The sequence below is a fragment of the Hyperoodon ampullatus genome (assembly GCF_949752795.1).
Source record: "Hyperoodon ampullatus genome assembly, chromosome: 6".
Taxonomy (NCBI): Eukaryota; Metazoa; Chordata; class Mammalia; order Artiodactyla; family Ziphiidae; genus Hyperoodon; species Hyperoodon ampullatus.
This window is the reverse complement of record NC_136919.1, coordinates 7,500,673-7,523,693: the sequence shown is the minus strand read 5'-3', so window position 1 is coordinate 7,523,693 and position 23,021 is coordinate 7,500,673. Positions and strand designations below refer to the sequence as shown.

Sequence of the window (23,021 nt, the reverse complement as noted above, 5' to 3'; positions counted from 1 at the left end):
AGACACTTTGACAAGGACAAGTCTGGCCGGCTGAACCACCAGGAGTTCAAGTCCTGCCTGCGCTCCCTGGGCTATGACCTGCCCATGGTGGAGGAAGGGGAGCCCGACCCCGAGTTCGAGGCCATCTTGGACACTGTGGATCCAAACAGGTGAGCATCAGGGAACGTGGTAGAAGCAGCACTGCACACGGCTCCTACCGCACCCTCCCTGCTCACTGCACCTTGGCCCCCCCAGGGACGGCCACGTCTCCCTGCAAGAGTACATGGCCTTCATGATCAGCCGTGAGACCGAGAACGTCAAGTCCAGTGAGGAGATCGAGAGCGCCTTCCGGGCCCTGAGCTCCGAAGGGAAGCCTTATGTGACCAAGGAGGAGCTGTACCAGGTCTGGGGCTCTGCTTCCCTAGCCTGGGGTGGGGGTGAGGGGTTCCTTTGAAAAGTGAAGCCCAGGTAAGGTTGCCCCCTCGGTTAGGGGCAGAGCGGAGTCTAGAGTAACATACCCCAGTTTTGAGCGTTAGCTGCTGGGTGCAGGCACTTTTATCCCCATTTTCAGATGAAACTCAGCCCAGGCTAAATAAAGGCCGTAGCAGCAGAGGTCCTGAAGCTTGGGCATGAACGTTCTTGAAGTCAGCCTCGTCCCCCAGCCTCAGTGGGCACGGCTGGTGGGGGCTTGGCTGACAGGTGCCCCCCTGCCCTCCAGAACCTGACTCGGGAACAAGCCGACTACTGCGTCTCCCACATGAAGCCCTACGTGGACGGCAAGGGCCGCGAACTCCCCACTGCTTTTGACTACGTTGAATTTACCCGCTCGCTCTTCGTGAACTGATCCTCTCTGCTCCTAGGTTAGCCTGGCCCACGCTGCTTGCCCTGCCCTCGCCGTGCTGCATGTCAACTCATCTCTGTGCTCTTAAGAAAAATACTCCAGTGTTGCTTTCCATTGTAACCTTAACCTGCTTAGCTTGGGGTAAGACTTAGTAGAAAACGGTGCTTCAGTAAACTGCTCCTGGTCCAGTCGCCAGTGCCATGTTGCTGTGGGGACCCCTTCCTGTCTTGAAGCCGGCTGCCCCATTCCGACTGCAGAAATATCTAAGCAGCTGGCTAGTTCCTCTTTTGTTCTCCCTCCCAATTTTCTGTTTCCACGTAAAAGACAAATAAATGACTCCCCCCAAAGCCTGTCGTGTCTTCATTCAGCTTCCATCAGAAACATATAGCACAGATGTAGCCTCACCCCACCTGCCTCTGTGCTTGGGACTCCCCCCACCTCAGGTGGCCACCTCTGCTGCCAGTTGGTCCAAGTCCTCTGTTTCCCGGGGTCCTTGTTCAGTGAACTCGCTGCTTAGCTGCCACACCTTTACCATGCCCTTGGCATCGCCAGCAGCCAGAAGCTGAGTCTGCTGACGATTGAATTCAAGACAGTAGACCGGGCTTTCATCCTGGGTTTGCTTCATCGAAACTGTGGGTTTCTGGGAGCTTTTCCGGAGATCAAACAGCTGCACATCACCTTCAAGGAGAGATTCGTGGGGTAAGAGAGGCCCAGAGCAGCAGCCTCTTCACAGTCTCCTGTGCACAAGATCAGTCTGTTACTCAGTTCAGCTCTCCACCCCACACAAGGAAAGTCATCCTCACCCCACATACGGTCTCCCCAACCCAGAGTTCCAGGTACAGGCTGGGCTCATGTCAACTTCAACGCATCCAAGCCTGGTGTCCATTTCCTACCTTCCCCAGAAGCAGCCGCAAACACCAAAGGGCGCACTGGGGACCAGCGCACAGCGAACAGGTACTTGTGGGACAGCTGCAGGGAGGTCAGGGGCTGGGCCTGCAGCATGGAGTACAGGTGGACGTGGCCGTCGGTCCCTGCACTCAGGAAGAGATTCCTAGACGGGATGCAGGGCAGACAGCCAGGCAGGGGATGAGCGCTGGGGATTCAGGTGCAGCTGGGGGCTTCCTGCCAGACTCCTCATGGGCTGTCAGGCTCATGAGAGGCCTCCCGAGGCCCCCAAACCTGGGGTCCTCCTCGAAAGTAAGGGGCCGGCTCCCTGGCGCCAACCCCAGGAGCTTCGGATACTGGGGCCCAAACGGGGAAGACCTAGGCCCAGGGCAGACCGCAGATCCTTTAAGCAGTGCTATGTGTGGCCTGGTGGGACTCCCTCACCCTCCCTGTGCCAGAGGCCCCGTGGCTGATGGAGGAGGCTCCGGCCCTCCCTACCTGTGGAAAGGGGAGCAGCTCACAGAGTAAACAGGGCCGCCGTGGGGAGAGAAGGTGAACTGTGCCGGGGCCCGCAGGGGCACAGAGCTGGGCATCCGTGTGAGGGCAGGCTCCTCCGCTGCCAGGGAGCACTTGAGCGGGAAGCCGCCTTCCGTGCCCAGCACGAAAAGGCTTGGGTCAAAGCTGGAGAAAGCCACTGCTGTGGCACCCACCTCGGTCTCCCCCCGGGGAGGCTGTGGAGAAAAGAACAGCAGGGCAGAGCTGAGGGAATCCGCTCACGGTGCCCCCAAGGAGCCCAGGCACGTGCGTGGACGCCGTAGCCCTCAGTGGCTCCCGCCTGCCTGCCCCCAGGCTCACTGGCTCAGGGGTCCCACAGCCTGGGGCTGCCTCGGGGGCCCATTTCCAGGGCAGCAGCCTCACCCCTGCGTACCTTCTTCAGCTTGGTGCTCCTGGGGAGCTGCTGCATGGCCAGGGCGAAGCCCTTGCTGAGCTGCAGCCGGCCAGCCCCGACCGCCAGCCAGAGCAGCACCTTCCCATCAGTGGCCACGCTCAGCACCTGGAAGCGGCGGCCGTGCTGGGGACCCGGGAGCCAAACCACCTGGACAACAGTGTGCAGGGCCGAGCTGAGAAAGGACGCCTGCCCCACCTCCCAGCAAAACCAGGTGTCCCTCCCCCCTCCCCCGCTCCCCTTCTCTTCCAGGGAGACTTCTGCGGGGAGGCCTGGGAGCCGCCTCACCCACCAGAGGGTTCCAAGGTCCCCCCAGTCCCAGCAGAAAACCAGGACAGTGGGGACTGCGGCTCTGATGGAAGGGGCGGGTGTGACTCATGGCCTGGGAGCTCCGAGAATGCCAGAGGCAGCTGTTCCAACTGCCAGCTCCCTGGTGACCTTCTTCCTTGGCTGTGGCGAGCAGGCGCCCCCTCTCCTGCCCCGCGTCGTGGAGCAGGCCCGCGACATCAAGGCGCAGGCCGGGAGGACGTGCTTCCCCACCCGCCAGGCAGGCCGCCGCTCTGACCTGGTACACGGGGTCTGTGTGCGCATCGTCCGTCAGGCCCGTGCGCCAGAGGAGTGGGTCCTCCGGATGGCTCATGTCCCACACCAGCACCTCGCCATTGTACAGCCCCCCTGTGGGACCAAGAGGGCCTGGGCAGGAGCCGACCCACGCAGCAGCCCAGCTTCCTGGCCAAGCCCCCACCCTTCCCACCCACTGAGCCAGGACGTGGGGCCACTTTCTCGAAAACAGTCCTGAGGAAGAAACGTCCTGGTCCCCGGGCCTCACACTCCAGCCTGCTGTACCCCACCCCAGGAAGCTTCTCCCACTGCCAGGCTACCATCCCCCACCCAGCACCCTCCATTCCCTCCAGCTTCACCTGCCCCCTTTCCCCAACGTGCACAGCTCATCGCCTCTGTCAACTCCCCAAGGGTGCCAGCTTCGTCCTGCCTCTTGTCCCGACCAGGCCGCACCTCTGCACGGCCCACACCCCCTCAAGACTCAGCTAAGGACCTGCCGCCTCCTCCAAGCTCTGCACCCAGCACGGGCACCCCCAGCATCCTCACCTGAGCCCAGGGGTCAGGACCACCTGTGGTCTCTGCTTCCCCCACAGACCTGCCCCGGCCATGACCAGGGGCTGAGGGCCCAAGGGAGGGCTTTGGCCACCCTCTGCAGGGTGGGAAGCAGAGGCAACTGAGGCTGGTCGGCTCACCTGCAACGTGGGATGGCTGCGTGGGGTGGAAGGCTAGGCACATGACGGCGCTGGGCACCTCCACCACCACCGACGGCTGCTGCGGGTTCAGGCCTCGCCGGTCCAGATTCCAGGCGCACACAAAGGACTTCAGCGTGCTCCAGTCCCCATCATCCAGCCTGCGCGGACGTGCCTCAGCGAGCTCGGCCCCTCGGCCTGGGCTTCATCCCAACCCACCTGCCCCCACCGTGCTCCTATCACCTGACCCACCTTCACCCCCTACTCCCCCAAACAGGTGAGCCTCTGTGGCCCCATCACACACAGACACTGTGCTGGGTATCGAAGCGGCAGAGGCTCCTCTGAGGCACCGTGAGGGCATGAGTTTCTCTGGAAAAGGATCTCCAGGTGGGCGAACCTGGGCAGATCAGGAGACAGCTCTTGGAGCAGGTGAGGCAGGCCAGGGGCTCACTGCCCAGTGCTGGCAGGTGGGCACTTGGAGTCCCTTCCCTGCCCTTTTCCTGCCAACCTGATGCCCAGGCAGCCTTGAGAAGGAAGACTCCCAGAAAGGCCAAGCTCTGGGCCAACCCCTTACTGCACAGACGGGGAGACAGAGGCTCAGACGAGGGTCTGAGGGCCTTCTATTGCCCCACACCCAGCCCTGCTGCCACTCACCGGCCATAGGCACAGGCCACCACAGAGCCAGTGGTGCTCCAGGAGACACCAGTCACATGCAGACCCTGTTCTTGGGCTGGGGGGTAGCCCAGGGTGTGGAGGCAGGTCACCTGCAAGAGACAAATCATCCCCAACCCTGAGCCCCAAAGCCACCCAGCAGTGTAACAAAAAGCACACACAGCCTTGGGCCTCCCAATCCCTATAAGTGATTCAAGTCCACCGTCCAGCCCTAAGGGAAAGTGTGGAGCCTTCATCCCAACATCTCCCCTAACAGGATGCTTCCAGAAACCCAGAAGGAAGGGCCTTGGAAACTGAGACAGACGCCAGGCTCCAGATCAGAGCTGGACCCTGTACTCACATCTGTTTCAAAAGCTTTGGCTTCTGAAGCTGGACGGTGGTGATGGTTGCACAACAATGTGAATATACTCAATGCCACAGGATTGTACAGTTAAAAATGGTTAAAATGGTAAATTTTATGTTACGTGTATTTAAACACACACACACACATTTTTTTTTAAACTCTGGCACCTTGTTTCTCAGCCTATAGGTGGCCAGCAGCAGCTAATGAGAAGGCCGGCGATGCTGGCCACGGCGAGGGATTTTGCACCACAGATACTTTCCAGGAAGTATTTGCACCATAGACCAAAACTCCTGTGAATAGTTTCACACTTCTTGACCTCATAACCCCATATAAAGAAACTATCCAATGGAAAGAATCCAAAATCTGTAAGAAGCTACACTGTGCACTGCTAGTGAGAATGCAGAACAGTGCAAGAACCTGCACTGTGCACTGCTAGTGAGAATGCAGAACAGTGCAGCCGCTGTGGAAAACAGTCTAGCAACTCCTCAGATGTTAGAGATACCATATGGACCAGCAATTCTACTCCTAAGTATATACACAAGAGAACTGGAAACACACACTTGTACACAAATGCTCACAGCTTGATCCGTAATAGCAGAGTGTGGTATATCCCTACAACAGAGTGTGATTCAGCCATAAAAGGAATGATGCACTGATAGACGCTACAACACAAGGACCCTTGATAACAGTCTGATAAGCAGAAGCAGCCAATCACAAACACCACTTGTTATATGATTCCATTTATATGAAATGTCCAGAAGAGACAAATCTAGAGACAGAAAGTGGAGCAGTTGCCAGGAGGTGCGGGGGAAACGGGGACTGACTGCTAATGGATATGGAGTTTGTTTTGGGGAGGTGATGAAAATGTTCTAAAACTGACTGTGGCAATGGTTACATACCTCTGGAAATATACTAAAACTCACTGAACTGTACACTTCAAATGGAGAATGATATGGGATGTAAATTATATCTCAATAAATCTGTTATTTTAAAACAAAGCCATACAGTGGGGCCAGGAGGTAGAGAGGGCATGAGAAAACCTTTGGGGGTCTGGTGACATTCCATTTCTTGATCTCGGTCCTGGTTCTACAAATGTTTTCACTGTGTGAAAAGTATGGACTTGAACACTTGTAATCTGTGCATGTGTTTATGCATGTTTTATAAATTTAATAAAAGTTTATATTAAAAATAAACTATATACATAATGTATCATAACACCATTTATAATTGCAATGATCAGTACAATTTAAAATCTAAAGATGAGAACGCAGAGGGATGGAAAGATGGGCCGTTCTCGGGACTTCCCTGGTGGCGCAGTAGTTAAGAATCCGCCTGCCAATGCAGGGGACATGGGTTCGATCCCTGGTCCAGGAGGATCCCACATGCCGCGAAGCAAATAAGCCCATGCACCACAACTACTGAGCCTGCACTCCAGAGCCTGCGAGCCACAACTACTGAAGCCCGTGTACCACAACCACTGAGCCCACATGCCACAACTACTGAGCCCGAGTGCTGCAGCTACTAAAGCTCGCGCGCCTAGAGCCCGTGCTCTGCAACGAGAAGCCACCGCAATGAGAAGCTCACACACTGCAACAAAGAGTAGCCCCCACTCGCCGCAACTAGAGAAAGCCCGCAGGCAGCAACGAAGACCCGACGCAGCCAAAAAAAAAAAAGAAAAAGATAGATGGGCTGTTCTATACCTTCACTGATGGGTATGTGTTTGCCAAGATTCAACACAGCACACAGGATGAGTTTACTTGTATGGAAAATATACCTCAACAAACCTGACTCCAGAAAAAAAAGTTTATGGTGAAACATCATGTAGCAGTTATAAAGGAAACAAAAGTCTATAATGGAAAAGAATCTGAAAAAGAATATATATATATATATATATATATATATATATATATATATAACTGAATCACTTTGCTGTACACCTGAAGCTAACACAACATTGTAAATTAACTATACTTCAATTTAAAAAATGGTAATAGGGAATTCCCTGGAGGTCCAGTGGTTAGGACTCCACGTTTCCACTGCTGGGGGCTGGGATTCGATCCCTGGTCAGGGAACTAAGATCCCACATGCCTCAACTAAGAGTTCACATGCCACAACTAAAGATCCTGCACATGGCAACGAAGATCCCGCGTGCCACAACTAAGAGCCGGTGCAGCCAAATAAATAAATATTAAAAATAAATAAATGGGGCTTCCCTGGTGGCGCAGTGGTTGACAGTCCGCCTGCCAATGCAGGGGACACGGGTTCATGCCCGGGTCCGGAAAGATCCCACATGCCACGGAGCGGCTGGGCCCATGAGCCATGGCCGCTGAGCCTGCGCATCTGGAGCCTGTGCTCTGCAACGGGAGAGGCCACAACAGTGGGAGGCCCGCATACCGAATGAATGAACGAACGAACGAATGAATGAATGAATAAATAAATAAATAAATGGATATAGAGAGAGATAGAGAGATAGACAGATGGATGACATCTGTAGCAACCTGACAACACAGAATGGGCTTTGCTTCTGAAGAGAGAAGACCCCAAGATTGGTCACAGTGCCTCACAGCAGTCAGCCACACCCACATGGAAACAAGAGGCAGGACACGACACAGCAAAAAGGTCAAAGGTTTCAGGGGGCGCCCTGGGTCACCTCTTCCTCATCTCTAATTCTGAAGTGTTCAGCCATGTTGTCACTGATTTTAGAATTGTGAAGTTACAGACCTTCATTAAGAGTGGCATCTCAGGGCTTCCCTGGTGGTGCAGTGGTTAAGAATCCACCTGCCAATGCAGGGGACACGGGTTCAAGCCCTGGTCTGGGAAGATCCCACACAGCTGGGGAGCAACTAAGCCCGTGCGCCACAACTACTGAGCCTGAGCTCTAGAGCCCACTAGCCACAACTACTGAAGCCCACGCACCTAGAGCCCGTGCTCCTCAACAAGAGAAGCCACTGCAATGAGAAGCCCGCTCACCGCAACTAGAGAAAGCCCGCGCGTGGCAACAAAGGCCCAATGCAGCCACAAAGACCCAACGCAGCCAAAAATGATAAATAAATAAAAGAAAAGAAAAAAAGAGTGGCATCTCAGGCTTTCCGGGGCTACTAGAGCCAAGGACGGCAGTGAAATGTCAAGGCCAACACCTACACAGCTGGAGTAGAGACAGAACCACCAGACATGTCAGCCAAAACAGTAATTCCACCAGGAAGAACTAATCAAAATATTGATGCAAAAGAAAAACAGTGAGAGAGAGATTCGCTTCAGTTCTGTCATATAACAGCAAAATCTGAAAGCACTACTCCTCTGCCCAACATTCAGAAAGGCAAGAAACTTCAGGGCCATGAGGGGACCGCACGCCACATGGCCACCCAGAGGGTGCTGCCCAACCCCCCTCCCATTCACGTGTTTCCGGAGGATACGTGTCTAGAAGTGAAGCTGCTGCTGGGATGTCCAACAACAGGGGACTCAAGAAAGGCTGGTGTGTCTGTGCAGTGGGACGTGATGCAGGTTATACGGGGACTGGGGCCCCTCTACAGGAACTGACGTGGAAAGCTCTGGTGAGTGAGAAAGGTCACAAACAAAATGTACGGTGCTTTCCATTTTTGTTTAAAATGCTCTTAATGACAACCGTAGTAGCACTAATGCTATGTGTCAGTGTAGCATGGGAAAGGCCTCTGAACCAGTGCTCCCACTCACTGTCTACGTATTACATGTTCTGTATTTCTGCGACGACTCAATTTATTATAATGAACATGTATTGCTTTTGTGATCAGAAAAGAATAGTCTTTAAAGGGGGAGAAAGTAATACACAGGTGGACCAAACTAATGCACAGAAGAAGGGTGGAAAAGCCTCAACAGTTAAGAACAAAAGCTTAACCTCTCTAAATGCAACTGTAAAAGGGGGCAGGCTGAGCTGAGCTTTTAACATTCATTACCTTCTTCTTGTGCTCTGCTTAAAAAGATACAATGACTCCACACTTTGGTGTGGACTTGGCAACTATTTTTCAGAGGGATTTTGAGGATTTCTCTCAAATAAACCGACTTTCCCATACCTATCAACGATTTGGTGGGAACAGGGCAGCTATGTATCTGGAAATAGATAGAAGGAAGATACAAGAAGAGGAGGGGAGGAGAGGAGGGCTTATGACCTCTGAATACAGAATTATCTCCATTTCTAAAGGAAGAAAACGTTGTATAAGAAAAGTTTTTACTGCCTGCTCAGCAGCCTGTCCACAGGCAACACCAGGGTGGAGCAAAAGCCACCAAGGGGCCCTCCTTCATTCAGAGGTTACCTGATCTCAAAGCAGAGGCTGTGTACCCAACTGGACATTTGAGTTGACAGGGTGACAGCTCTGAGCTGTGCCCTGAGACCAGAAAGACTTGGCGATGCTGAAGTCACTAGAGCATGGAAGTGAGACCAGACAGACCAGGACTCAAACTCCAGCTCAGCCACTTACAGCTGTATGACTGTGGATAAGTCCCTTAGCCCCTCTGACTCTCATCTATAAAATGGAGATCATGGGAATTCCCTGGCAGTCCAGTGGTTACGATTCTGCCAGGGGCCCGGGTCTGATCCCTGGTCGGGGAACTAAGATCCCACAAACTGTTCAGCGCGGCCAAGAAAAAATAAAAAATAAAAATAAATATAAAATGGAGATCAGGATAGCACTACCTCATACAGTTGTCCTGAGGGACAGATGAGTTGGCACAGAGAGTGCCTGGGGAAACACAGCTGAGTGGTTAAGAAAATAAGATCCAGAGTCAGACTGTCCAGGTTCAAATCCTGCCTCTACCGCTTACCAGCGGTGAAATGGAGATAACAAGGGCACCTACTTCAAGGGCAGCAGGGAAGGCCCAGTGACTTCTTAACTCAGCTTAGTACCTGGCAAAAAGTAAGAGCTCGGTGAATGCTGTTATTATTATTGCTGGTGTTACTATTATTTGCATGGCACAAAAGAAGGACTTAAAAATGGGGTAGAGCCTCAACCTGAGGCATTCCAGGCCCACAACCAGCCCATCCCTACCGTCTGCTGCTGCTCGGACCAGTTCACCTCGAAGCCGTCAAACGCGTGGCTCTGCCAATTCTTGTTCAGCTCTCGGGTAACCATGGCCTCCACTCTCCGGAGAAAGGCCACAAGCCGGGGGCCATCATACTGGGGCACAGACTGCAGGCTGACTGGCTCAGGGGCCTCGGTCTGCACCTCAGCATCTGCATGCTTCCGGGTCTGGGCGGACGCTTCAGCAGTGGCAATGCTGGCCGTCTGGCAACTTTTCTGGAGAAGGAGATCGAAACACAGTCACCAGCCAGACGTACTCCCAGCATCACCTGCCCAGGGCACTCATCCTCCCCCAAGGATAAATAACAACGGGCCGCAGTTCATTCTGTCTGTCCCCTTCCTCTAGTAACTAGCCCATCTTTCTTTGTGGCATGGGTGAAGACAACCCACTGAGAGGGATACTTGACCTCCAGCTAGCCAGTCGGAGCACTCGGTCCCTCCCCCAGCCACAGTGATTGGTTTGGGGTGACCCAGTGAGGGCCTGACCCAGGACTTTCGGTGACACTCTTTGGAGGGGTCAAGGGAGGGCCCTTTTTGAAAATACGGATATCAAGAAGAACCAGGTCATCTTAGAGCCAGCAGTGGCTGTCTTAGCCAGCGCTGAAGAACCTCAGACCTGGCCACCAACAGAACACCCCTCTTCTCCCCCAACTTGGCAACCAGCCCTCTCCAGTAGGGTACCTTCCAAGGTGCCACCGTGATCAAAGGACACATGTGTCTGTGATGAGCTAGCTGGGAGAAGGCAGAGTACTCCCCAGCTGCCACTCCTCTCCACCCTGCCACCTGTCTCCAGTTCCTTGTCCCCTGTTTATCTGGGCAGAAGGACAGACATCAGATCAGGGAAGGAGATGCAGCCTCCCTTTCTTGAGGACATGACCAATCTTTACCAAGTGAGGGCCCCGATACCACTGAGATGACTGTCACCCACAAGAGGCTCTGCTCATGTGGCCATTTACCAGGCACCTACACCTACAGGACAGTGACGAGGCCTGGACCCCTGTGCTCTCTGCTCAGACTTGGGCATCAGGACAGTGTTAGTAAGCCTGAAGGAAGGGGGCTGGCCGCACACAGGCGTAGCTCTTGTTAGAACGTGGAGAACTCAGCACTTGTCACCATGCTCCTCTTCACATTCAACTTAATTCTCTCTTTGCTTGTCCATCTCCCATTAAACTCTGAGCTCCTCCAGCCTAAGAACTTCCCTGGTGGAGCAGGGGTTAAGAACCCACCTGCCAATGCAGGGGACACGGGTTCAAGCCCTGGTCTGGGAAGATCGCACATGCCGCGGAGCAACTAAGCCCGTGTGCCACAACTACTGAGCCCACGTGCAACAACTACTGAAGCCCACGTGCCTAGAGCCCATGCTCCGCAACAACAGAAGCCACCACAAGAAAAAAAAGAAAAAAAAAAAAAGAAGAGAAGCCACCACAATGAGAAACCCGCACACCACAAGGAAGAGTAGCCCAGGGCTCCCCTGGTGACGTCGTGGTTGAGAATCCGCCTGCCAATGCAGGGGACGTGGGTTCGAGCCCTGGTCCAGGAAGATTCCCACATGCCACGGAGGAACTAAGCCCATGTGCCACAACTACTGAGCCTGTGCTCTAGAGCCCGTGAGCCACAACTACTGAGCCCGCCTGCTGCAACTACTTAAGTCCATGTGCCTAGAGCCCGTGCTCTGCAACAAGAGAAGCCACCACAATGAGAAGCCCGCGCACCACAACGAAGAGTAGTCCCCGCTCACCACAACTAGAGAAAGCCCACGCGCAGCAACGAAGACCCTGCACAGCCAAAAATCAATTAATTAATTAATTAATTTTAAAAAGAATAAAAAGAAAGAAAGAACCCTGTCTATCTTTACATCCCCAGCACTTTGCATGGTATTTAACAGATAGTACAAGTTCATTCATACTATACACACACACATTTTATTTCTCTATTCAACATCTACGTGCCAGGTGCTGTCAGGCTATTATGGATATAGCAGAAAACAAACGTGCAAGATTCCTGTGCCCGAGGAGCTTACACAGAGGTTGGGGACAGACACATAAACACACAAGAAAAACATGATGGAACACAAGTGGCGCTAGGTGGACACGGAGGTGTGGGAGAGAAGGGAACAGCTGGGGAGGCAAGTGGGATGGGATGGCGAGGGAGCCTCTGGGGAGATGGCATTTGAGCTAAGGTGTGAAGGACAAGTGGAAAGCTGCAGGAAAAAGGGTTCCAGGAAGGGGTTGGGGGGAGAACAGAACAAAACCGTACAAAGAAAAGGCCCCATGCTTAGAGGCTGGACGGCAGGCAGCGTAACTGGGAGCAGAGGGTGAAGGAGGGCAGCCCAAGGGCAAGGTCCAGGCAACAGAGTCTGTGGGCCAGGACAAAGGCCTAGGGATTACTTTGCAGTATAAGCCACAGGACCATGATGAGAACCAGTGGATGGGGTATCCCTGAACTGAAAGTGAGGGCAAATTCCAGGAGAAGAGAACACAGAAGGCTTTCTGTTAGACCCCCTTTAGACAGATGCCTCTCAGACATCCCCATGGAGGCGTCGAGGATTTCTGAGACTGGTCACAAGGCATGAGGCTCCAGAAAGCATCCAATCACAGATGTGACTTGAAGCCACAAGACGAGGAGTCCACTGAGGGAGTGTGAACACTGATCAATCAATGGATGGGCACAGGAATCAGAAAGTAAACACGCCGATGGGATTTCCCTGGTGGCACAGTGGTTAAGACTCCGAGCTCCCAATGCATGGGGCCCAGGTTTGATCCCTGGTCAGGGAACTAGATCCCACATTCATGTCACAACCAAGAGTTTGCATGCCACAACTAAGGAGCCCACGTATCACAATTAAGGAGCCAGCACAACCAAATAAATAAATAAATATTTTTTTTAAAAAAAGAAAAAAAGAAAGTAAACATGCCAAGCCAAAATGTTAAAAGACTGTGGGTGAATCTCAAACTCCCCGGAAGCCTCAAAGATTGTAACAGTACCAGTTATTAAGTGCTAATTGAGGCACTGTCCCCATAGCTTTACCTGTATCATCTTTTTTTTTTTTTGGCTGTGTTGGGTCTTCCTTGCTGCCCGTGGGCTTTCTCTAGTTGTGGCGAGCAGGGTCTACTCTTCATTGTAGTGTGTGGGCTTCTCACTGCAGTGGCTTCTCTTGTTGCCGAGCATGGGTTCTAGGAGCACGGGCTTCAGTAGTTGCGGCATGTGGGCTCAGTAGTTGTGGCTCGTGGGCTCTAGAGCCAGGCTCAGTAGTTGTGGCGCACAGGCTTAGTTGCTCTGCGGCATGTGGGATCTTCCCAGACCAGGGGTCGAACCTGTTTCCCCTGCATTGGCAGGCAGATTCTTAACCACTGCGCCACCAAGGAAGCCCCTACCTGTATCATCTTATTCATGCTCACGACCACCCTATAAAGTAAATCCTATTTTTTGCGTTTCTAAGGTTAGCACTGAGACACAGAGAAGTTAAGTAACTCACCCAAGGTCACACAGCAAAGAGGCAATCACAACAGAGCTTGAACCCAGGCATTCTGACACACAACAATGAATTATCTCTCAGTCAAGGTGTTTTCTCTCAGTCTAAAATCCTGGCCACTAATCACATCAGATGAACTCAAAACAATGTTTCTAAGAGAATGTTACATGAATGTCTTAATGTAAAAATTAATGTAAAGTCACAACCACAAGCAAAAATGTCCAAAGAGACAACAAGCTCTTAACTTTTCAGGTATTGCTATTAGTGTTCCTTTGCTGTTTGCTTATTCAGGCAAATAACAGATGCCAAAACACTAAGGAAAATTTATGGAGGGAAACTTAACTAAAACTTAACTAAAAAACTTAAAACCAATGACACTGCACCCATTAATTTTTTTCTGTTAACTGGTAAGAAGCCACTATTATTCTCTCTTCACTCTGGGACACCTAAGTCAGTTCCCATGGTTTGAGATACACATAACTCACCCGACCCTGACCCATCTAGGGATGAGGCCCGGAGGCTCCCGGGGGAAGGGCTTGCCCACGGCCGCCACATACAGGGTGGTGCCTTCCATGCCAGGCAGCATGGGGCTGTCGCCAGGGCGTGGCTCCTATAATAAGCCCTCTAAGAGGTGAGAGGAAGAATTCGGGGTGAGCAGGATCCTTGCTCCCTGGGCAGGTGACCATTGTGGATGCTGGGCCTGCCGCATGCCTTCTGCACCTCAGAGGCACCGCAGGGGAAAACAGGTGGGACCCAGCCAGACTTTGATCACACTGGGACATGTGGCCAAGAAACAGGAGAACCATTCCCAAACCAAGATCCTCAAACTCTGTGCAGCCTTCAGCGGAGAAGGAAGCCGGTGGGACTCAGGGAGCAGAGTCCAGGTGGCAGTCCTGCCCTCCGGTCCCAAGAGAGCCTACAGACACCCAGAATGTCAGGGCTCCTGCATCTTGCTGACGAAGGAAACCGAGCCCAGAATGGTGAGGAAATACCTTCTAGAGAGTCTGTCCTCCCCATAGGGGCCAGTTTTCCCAAAAACTTCCTACCCATGATGCAGGCTGGGCCCAAACACCAGGCCTGTAGCTACCGACTGGACGAGAAGCAGAGACTAACCAGGCCAGGCCAACTGGGTTCTCTCAGGGAAATTCACACCTGAGACAAAGACTCAACAAGATAAACGGCACATGCGTGGAACTGAAACACAGTGCCAACAATCAGCCAGCGCCACAGTGCAGACAGGAGACGCGCAGAGATAGGCCTCACGGGGTGTGTGGCAACAGGAGAGCTGAGAGGTGGAGGGAGGGTCCCAAGCCGCCTAGCTTCTGATTCCTGCCCCTTCCTCCGGACCAGCTGCATCTCCATGCCAAGCCCAGGAGACACCTACGCATCCTAAAGAAAAGCGTCCAACGGGAGCTGGTTGGCTGGTTTCTGTTACTTGCTGCCAGAGCCCTAACCCATACCCAGGAGGGCTCCGTCTCCCAGACCACCACCCCACAAAGCCCCACTTCGGAAATAAGACGCCGCTGCTGGCCTCAAGGACTGGTCGATCAATTTCAGGAACACTTCTCATGACTGAGGAAATGGCCCTCATGGGCCAGGCGACCAGCCACTCTCCAGCAACAGGTGGCAACAGTGGCCCAGAGGGGTGTTCTGTGAGGGAACTGGACTCTTCCCCACCTTCAGCCCCAAAGGTTAAAGGAATCCCATGTCAACAGTGCCTACGCATGATTCATCATTCAGAAACTGTCCAGCCAGGGGCTTCCCTGGTGGCACAGTGGTTAAGAATCCTCCTGCCAATGCAGGGGACAGGGGTTCGAACCCTGGTCCAGGAAGATCCCACATGCCGCGGAGCAACTAAGCCCATGCGCCACAATTACTGAGCCTGCGCTCTAGAGCCCGCAAGCCACAACTACTGAGCCCACGTGCCACAACTACTGAAGCCCACGCGCCTAGAGCCCATGTTCCACAACAAGAGAAGCCACCGCAATGAGAAGCCTGCGCACCGCAAGGAAGAGTAGCCCCCACTCCCCGCCAACTCGAGAAAGCCCATGTGCAGCGACGAAGACCCAACACAGCCAAAAATTTTAAAATAAATAAATAAATAAATAAAATTTAAAAAAAAAGAAACCCATTCACACAGTGTCAACATGCAGTGGACAAACTTCAAGGTTGTAAGTAGAACACACTTTCTTATTAAAAATATACCTTCTAGATCTCCTTGACTATTGATTATAAAACATACCAACTGGGACTTCCCTGGTGGCGCAGTGGTTAAGAATCCCCCTGCCAATGCAGGGGACATGGATTTAAGCCCTGGTCCGGGAAGATTCCACATGCTGCACAGCAACTAAGCCCGTGCACCACAACTACTGAGCCTGTGCTCTAGAACCCTCGAGCCACAACTACCGAAGCCTGGGTGCCTAGAGCCCGTGCTCTGCAACAAGAGAAGCCACTGCAACGAGAAGCCCGCGCACCCAACTAGAGAAAGCTCGTGTGCAGCAACGAAGACCCAACGCAGCCAAAAATAAAATATATATCTAAATAAATAAATTTAATAAATAATTAAATAAAACATACCAATTATTTAGTAATAGCTCTTCAGCAGGAAACTATATGAAATATACACATCAGTTGTGAGACACACACACCCCTTTGTAATATCTGTTAAAATGGGGGTTGGATGAGGAAATACAGAAACACACAGAGAGTAGGCAGAGGTCTGGGCCGCCGTGCAGTTGAAGGCTGAGCCCCCCCACTCCCCTCGGCAGTAACCACCACCAGCAAATACGGAGCACACAGCCCATCATTTCACCCCCAAAACCCACCTGAGCCGCACACCTGACTCCAGAGTAGAAGAGGACCTCAGAGACCATTCTAGACTAGCGTCGTCAATGAGCAGGGCCCCAGAATCACCGGGAGGCTCCTAATAGACAAACTGCTGCTTCCTCCCTGTACAGTTTCTGGTTCAGTAGGTCTAGGATGGGGTCCTAGAATTTGCTCTGCTAACATGCCCCCAGGTGATGTCATGGGGAGGGCACTCAGACCCCAGATATGGGCCTAGCCCCTCAGCTATATACTTCCCGTGGCCACACCCCAGGCCCCAGAGCCCTCATCTCTGCCCTCGAGGTGCAGACAGTGCTCATATCGCCCCCCTTCCCCTTCTCCGGGGACCCAGGTTTCACCTGGGGTAGGATGGGGTGAGACAGGGCTCCTCCCCAGGGGCTGAGAAATGCTGCCAATGTGAACATGGCTCGGCACTGTCACTGCCACATCCATTCAGGCTCACTGCTGCTCCCCCTCCCTCCCTCCCTCCCAGAATTTCCCTTCCCCTCAGATTCTCTTCCCAGCCCTACCTTCCATGTCCTTTCCTTTCTGAGTCTTATACACACACCTGATGATACTCAGGTGTGATGGGAGCTGAGATGACTCCTGACCTAATTCAGTGGCTCTTTATCAGCATACCAACAAAATTTGACCCTGGTGTGAAATACATTTTGATGTTAACTAGCAGCAGCTGTATGATGGGACTATCTTGGATATAAAGTTGATGGGAATTCCCTGGAGGTCCAGTGGTTAGGACTTGGCACTGTCACTGCTGGGGCCGGGGTTCAATCCCTGGTCAGGAAACTTAAGATCCTGCAAGCCTCACAGCACAGCCAAAAAAAAAACCAGGTTGAGCGGAGTAGATTTTGTGATGCAACATAGACAATTACACTGTCTCTTGTCTCGCTGGTGTGAGACTTCCAAGAGTGTGGGGGTAACTGAACCCAGAACCAACATCAAGGTACTTCAAGGTATGACCTCCCGTTCTTTTTGCTGTTGGTTTTTGGGGGATTTTTTTTAAATTATTTATTTATTTATTTTTGGCCACGTCGGGTCTTAGTTGCAGAGTGGGCTCCTCGTCGTGGCTCATGGGCTTCTTTCTAGCTGTGGCGCGTGGGCTCCAAAGCACACGGGCTCTCTAGTTGAGGCGTACAGGGTCAGTAGCCCCGCGGCATGTAAGATCTTAGTTCCCTGACCAGGGATCGAATCTGCATCCCCTGCACTGGAAGGCGGATTCTTAACCACTGGACCACCAGGGAAGTCCCTGACCTCCTGTTTACTTGAACTTGCCTCTTGAGTATATCAGGGCAGCAAACAGTTACTCAAAGGATGACTTGGAGCTGAGAGTCAACCAATGAAGACAGTGATGATCAACATTTGCAAAGAAGCTGGGAGACCATGTTATGCCACACTACCTTTGAGTTATAACTATTGCAGGCTATTCTGGTGTTGTCTTTGCATGTGCCTTGGGGAAAAAAAAAAACAAAAAACCTAGTATCAAAACTATTAGCAAACTCCAAAAGGGTGAGAACCACAAGTCTAATTCTTGAAAACCTGTAAAAGGCCAAACCCCAGGTTAAAAACAAACACCCTCCAGCAGGGGGTTCCATATGCTACAGAACCCACCAAGGGGAGGAAGCAGCAGCAGGCCCAGAGAGAGGGAGGCGCAGACAGGTAGGCAACTAAGTTTAATTCAAAGCAGGAGGGGAGAAATGCATCACAATCATGCCCATGGACGACAGGACACAAGAAAAGTATTCAATTCAGTATTTCCTGGGGGCCTTTGGGACATGCAAAAGCACACAAGACCCACACCCTGCCCTCTGGGAGCTCAGAGTCCAAAGGGGACAGACTGGAATGCCCAAAATGCAACTGCTGATAAAAAAGTTCTAGAACTAGATGGTAGTGATGGTTGCACACTGTGAATGTACTTAATATCACTGAATTTACACTTTAATATGGTAAATTTTATAAGTATCTCACCACAAAAAATGGAAAAATGCACCCTACATTCTGATAGGGTCAGAATGGGCTTCAGAAAGGTAACTCTGCTGGAGAGTAGGGTGGATTAAATTAGTGGTTCTGAAGTTTTGCCACACATTAGAATAACCTGGGGAGCTTTTATAAAACCAGACTCCTAGGTCACACCATACCGATTAAACCAGAATCACTGGAGGTAAGGACCAGACATTCATATTTTTCAAGACTCTCCAGGGCATTCCAGGGTCAGCCAAGTTTGAGAAAGCAGATGAGTAAGGTCAAGGCGATCAGGAGCCCTTCACCTCAAACAGCTGACTGGCTGACTGACCACTGACACTCAGGATCCCCCTCACCTGAACAGAACTGGGATCTCAAACTGTTTTCTGAGAAGCATCTCATTTAATCCCACAGAAGTATTCTACCAAGACCTATTTTGCAGAAGACATCACATGACTGGCCCAAGGCCAAGCCCCCAAAGAGTCTGTGCACTCAAACCCACAGACTGGCCCCAAAGTCCAGGACCCTGTCCCTCTGTGAACCAATTGAAACAGGACAAGAAAAGTCAAATCAGGCCAAAGATCATTAATACTTTAAAAAAAAAAATTCATCACTGGGACATAAAAGTACATTCCAATATCGCACCAGTACGTGGGCCAAGCAAAGAACAATTTTCGGCTTTTCCAAAGTAACTTACAAAAAAAAAATTAAGAAGCTGCATACAAATTTAGCTAAAACACTCATCACAGGGTTTGTCGATAAGAGAAAAATTGGAAACAGTCCTTCAAAAGGGACTGATTAAATAAAATGAAGTTATAAAAAAAATTTTAAACACAAAGATGTTCAGGGTGTACTGAGTGAAAAAAGTGGGTCTACAAAATATTATGTACAGTGTGATTCCGTTTTTGTAAAACAAAAATGGGAGAAAACAGACAAAACAAAAAAGGAGCAGGTATAAACCAAACGCCTGGGGAATGAGACTGTGGGGTGGTTTTTATTTCCAGTCTTTGCTTATCCAGATTTTTTTCTAAATTTTGGACACAGAAACTTTTATAAAGAGAAACAAGTTAATTTGGAAAAAGCAATTTACCACTTTCCTCTGACCCCTGTAACAGTCTTACAACTTAATAAAGAATCTCCTTAATTAGACAGGAAAGACTGATTCAACTGAAACACCTGAGATGAAAGCCTTTACACCTCAAGTATTAGAATCAGTTCTTAGAGCCCTACGGGTTAAAACTATAGCTACAAGAAAATCAACAAGCCTCAATCTCATTCTTTGTTTAAAAAAAAAAAAAGTAAAAAGTTAGACTGAGTCAGTGGTTCCCAACCTGGAATCTTTTAAAATCTGTATCTTGGACTTCCCCAGTGGCCCAGTGGTTAAGAATCCGCCTGCCGGGCTTCCCTGGTGGCGCAGTGGTTGAGAATCTGCCTGCTAATGCAGGGGACACGGGTTCGAGCCCTGGTCTGGGAGGATCCCACATGCCGCGGAGCAACTAGGCCTGTGAGCCACAACTACTGAGCCTGCGCGTCTGGAGCCTGTGCTCCGCAACAAGAGAGGCCGCAATAGTGAGAGGCCTGCGCACCGTGATGAAGAGTGGCCCCCACTTGCCACAACTAGAGAAAGCCCTCGCACAGAAACGAAGACCCAACACAGCAAAAATAAATAAATTAATTAATAAACTCCTACCAACAACATCTTCTTTAAAAAAAAAAAAAAAAGAATCTGCCTGCCAATGCAGGGAACACAGGTTTGATCCCTGGTTCGGGAAGGTCCCACATGCCGCGGAGCAACTAAGCCCGTGCGCCACAACTAGTGAGCCTGAGCTCTAGAGCCTGCGTGCTGCAAGTACCGAAGCCCGCGCACCTAGAGCCCGTGCTCTGCAACAAGAGAAGCCCCTGCAATGAGAAGCCTGCACACCAGCAACAAACAGTAGCGCTGGCTTGCCGCAATTAGAGAAAGCCCGCGTGCAGCAACAAAGACCCAACGCAGCCAAAAAAAAAAAAAAATTAAATTAAATTAAATCTGACTCTTCAGCAAACAAAAGCTATTTCAAGTATTTTTTCAAAGCCAGTGAATGTGAATTACACATTTACCTTCAGTAAAGATGGATAGATATAACTAAACTATCCGCTGCCTTTGCTTTTAACTAGAACCATTTCTATCCAGCATGGTGAAGTGTGAAGTGCTTTGAAGCCAGAGGAAATCTGGCTTGAGACCTGCAGACTGCTGGCCTGAGGCAAGAAACCTGTCCTCAAGAGTACACCATAGAAACCTCATTGGGATTGGTGTCGGTGAGGACATGGCCTCTGCAGGTTCGAACACCTGTGTGGCAAGCTAAGCCTGAGCTTCCTCTGCTGGGAAATATGCAGCCCCCTTGCAATGCTCATTTTCACCGAGGAAAAGCCAACATCCTTACCATGATGAGCAAGCCCTATACTTGACCTGCCTCTCCTTACCCTCTCTGACCTCACCTGGAACGATTCTCCCCCTCTCTTTCCTCTCCAGCCCCACCTGCCTCCTCCCACACACCAGACTGGCTCCAACCCCAGGACCTTTGCACTTGCAGTGTGCGCTCCCTGGACTGTTATACCTCAGGTATCCACTTGGCGAACTCTCTCACTCCAAGGCCTTTTGCTCAAACATCACTCTCTCCACGAGGCCCGCCCTGCAGCCCACCTCTCACTCCCCAACTCAGACTTTCTAATCCCTCGTCCTTTTTCTTTTGCCCATGTCCACTGCTCACCTCTAACACACAGCATACTTATTTATTACATACACTGTTTGGTTCCTGCCCGATGCAGACAAGCGCCCCGTGTAAGCTCCGGGAGGGAGCTCGCCCACTGGTGACGGAGGAATCGCCACCGACGCAGCCCCTGGGGCTCCAAGTCTACCCACAGATCCCTCAGAAGCCCTGGCCCCCTGCAGCCCTGCCCTCATCTCAGACCACCTCGTCTGTGTGCTTTGGATTAAACTACGTACTAGAAAATGGGTGTCTCTCGACCTGAAAATGCAGTTTGGTCGTGTTTTTTAACTAAAAGTTAGTTTGAAATGCCTAAAAACCGCAGTTCACACGAAATCCTTCAAAACGTGGGGTTTTAGAGGTTTTAAAGAAAAACTCTTTCGTTGCCATTCAAAGACTGGGGAAATTGAGACGAGGGTATCCCAAAGGGTTAGTTTCTGCGAGTTAAAATATAAAAGTAAAACGGTGTTACCTCAGAACCTGGCCCGGCAGCCGCGCGAGGCCCCTCGCCCTCCCGCCCACGTCGCCCCGAGCCAGGCCCGCGCCCTCACCGTCTCCCCGCGGATGCCCTGGACGCCCCTCCACTGCGAGGGCACGGACGCCACACCCAGGGTCTCGTCCTGCAGCGGCCCGGGCCGCTCGGGCCGCTCGGTGCTCGCAGCCCCGCCTGAAGCCAGCGCCTCAGCACCCGCGCTTCCCGCGCGGCAGAGCTGCCCCGGCTGCACGAGGGTTGCCGTGGAGACGGCTCCGCCCCACCCCCCCCCCCACCCCCGGCGCCGGCGCCGGCGCAGTCCGACGCAACCTTCGCCCCCGCTCCTCCAGAGCGGAAGGCTGGGAAGGTGAGGCTATCGGCGCCATTTTTGAATTTGTCAGCGCACCTCCTCGTTTTCCCCCTCCTCCTCCTCCTTCTCCTCTTCCCGCCCCCCACAAAGACCCAAGAAGAAGAGATAAATTATTATTTTCCGACGGTGCGACAAGCAATACCAGTCTGGATTCTCAAACGCAGAGGGAGCCCGCTTGGGGCATGCGCGGCTACTCTGGGTGGGGAGGGAAGTGCGGAAGCGACGCGCTCGTGCCAAGTTCAAAGATGGCGCTGAGCCGCCAGGCGCAGAGGCGAGGGCGGGAGGCTGTGGCCGCGGCGGGCTGGAGTTGTGGGGCCTCGGGGTGCAGAGCTGGCGCAGCAGCCGAGTGCTCCAGCAGAGCTCCAGTTGGCGACCACCTCTAAACCAAGTGCTCGCCGTCTGATCCTCAGTTTCTGCCACAATAGAATGGCGATTTTAAATATCCATATGCGGATCCAGTGTGGTTGAGTAGTTGGAAGGCCCAAATGAGGTCGAATGTAGAAAAATGTTTGTTAAACCGAAGTTAAAGGCCCGAACAACTACCAATTACTGAGTATCTACCGTGTGTCAGGTAGAACCCAGAGCTTTCTGTATGTTGATCTTAATAATCCTTAAAATAACTCTATGAGGAATCAGCTGTTACATATCACTTGAGGGTGCTGATTGTCTGAAAAATAACTGCCCCAGATCACCCATAAAGCCTGCATCACATTTGCCCAACACTCCCCGGAAAGCTGCTTGGCCCCAAGGCCCTGTTCTGAGCCTCTTGGCAAGAATACTCTGGCCAGGTCATCTGGGCCGCTTTCCTCCTATCCCTGAACTCTCAGAGGGATGGAAACCTGCCCAATCAGAGGCCCCTCTGTACCCACGACTGAGTCCTCATTGGGACCCTGTTCCAGCCAAGGCCATGAGGACGAATTAGATTAGCAACACTGGAAAGAATGGAATGCAATAGAAATTTCTTCCTAGAAAGAAAGTAGAACCAAACAAAATTCTCCTGGTGAGGCCCTCTTAACACTAGAAACATTTGCAAACATCACCAAAGATTCCAAAAATCACATTCAAAAAGAAGCTCAATGGGCCTTTCCTGGTGGTGCAGCGGTTAAGGCTCCACACTCCCAATGCAGGGGGCCCGGGTTCCATCCCTGGCCAGGAAACTAGATCCCACGTGCATGCTGCAACTAAGAGTTCACATG

General features: G+C 51.8%; 2 protein-coding genes across 7 annotated transcripts in view; one reads left to right on the top strand and one right to left on the bottom strand.

The window, feature by feature from the left end:
- Window positions 1–1,167, top strand: part of SPTAN1 (spectrin alpha, non-erythrocytic 1) — a gene marked incomplete at its 5' end in the record, with an annotated part of 58,763 nt that extends 57,596 nt beyond the window's left edge. For all 6 annotated transcript variants that reach the window (XM_079706839.1, XM_079706838.1, XM_079706842.1 and 3 more), the window contains 3 exons: window positions 3–149; window positions 235–382; window positions 698–1,167. In XM_079706839.1, the coding sequence (XP_079562965.1) occupies window positions 3–149; window positions 235–382; window positions 698–823 (421 nt within the window). In that variant the 3' untranslated portion in view covers window positions 824–1,167. The remainder of the gene's footprint in view (window positions 1–2; window positions 150–234; window positions 383–697) is intronic.
- Window positions 1,165–21,850, bottom strand: DYNC2I2 (dynein 2 intermediate chain 2). Its single transcript, XM_079706844.1, is given in 10 exon segments — window positions 1,165–1,498; window positions 1,714–1,871; window positions 2,204–2,436; window positions 2,634–2,801; window positions 3,217–3,326; window positions 3,905–4,062; window positions 4,556–4,665; window positions 9,935–10,183; window positions 21,535–21,762; window positions 21,764–21,850. Coding segments are annotated over 10 exon segments (1,731 nt in total). The 5' UTR covers window positions 21,842–21,850; the 3' UTR covers window positions 1,165–1,259.
- Between the last annotated feature and the right edge of the window lie 1,171 nt (window positions 21,851–23,021).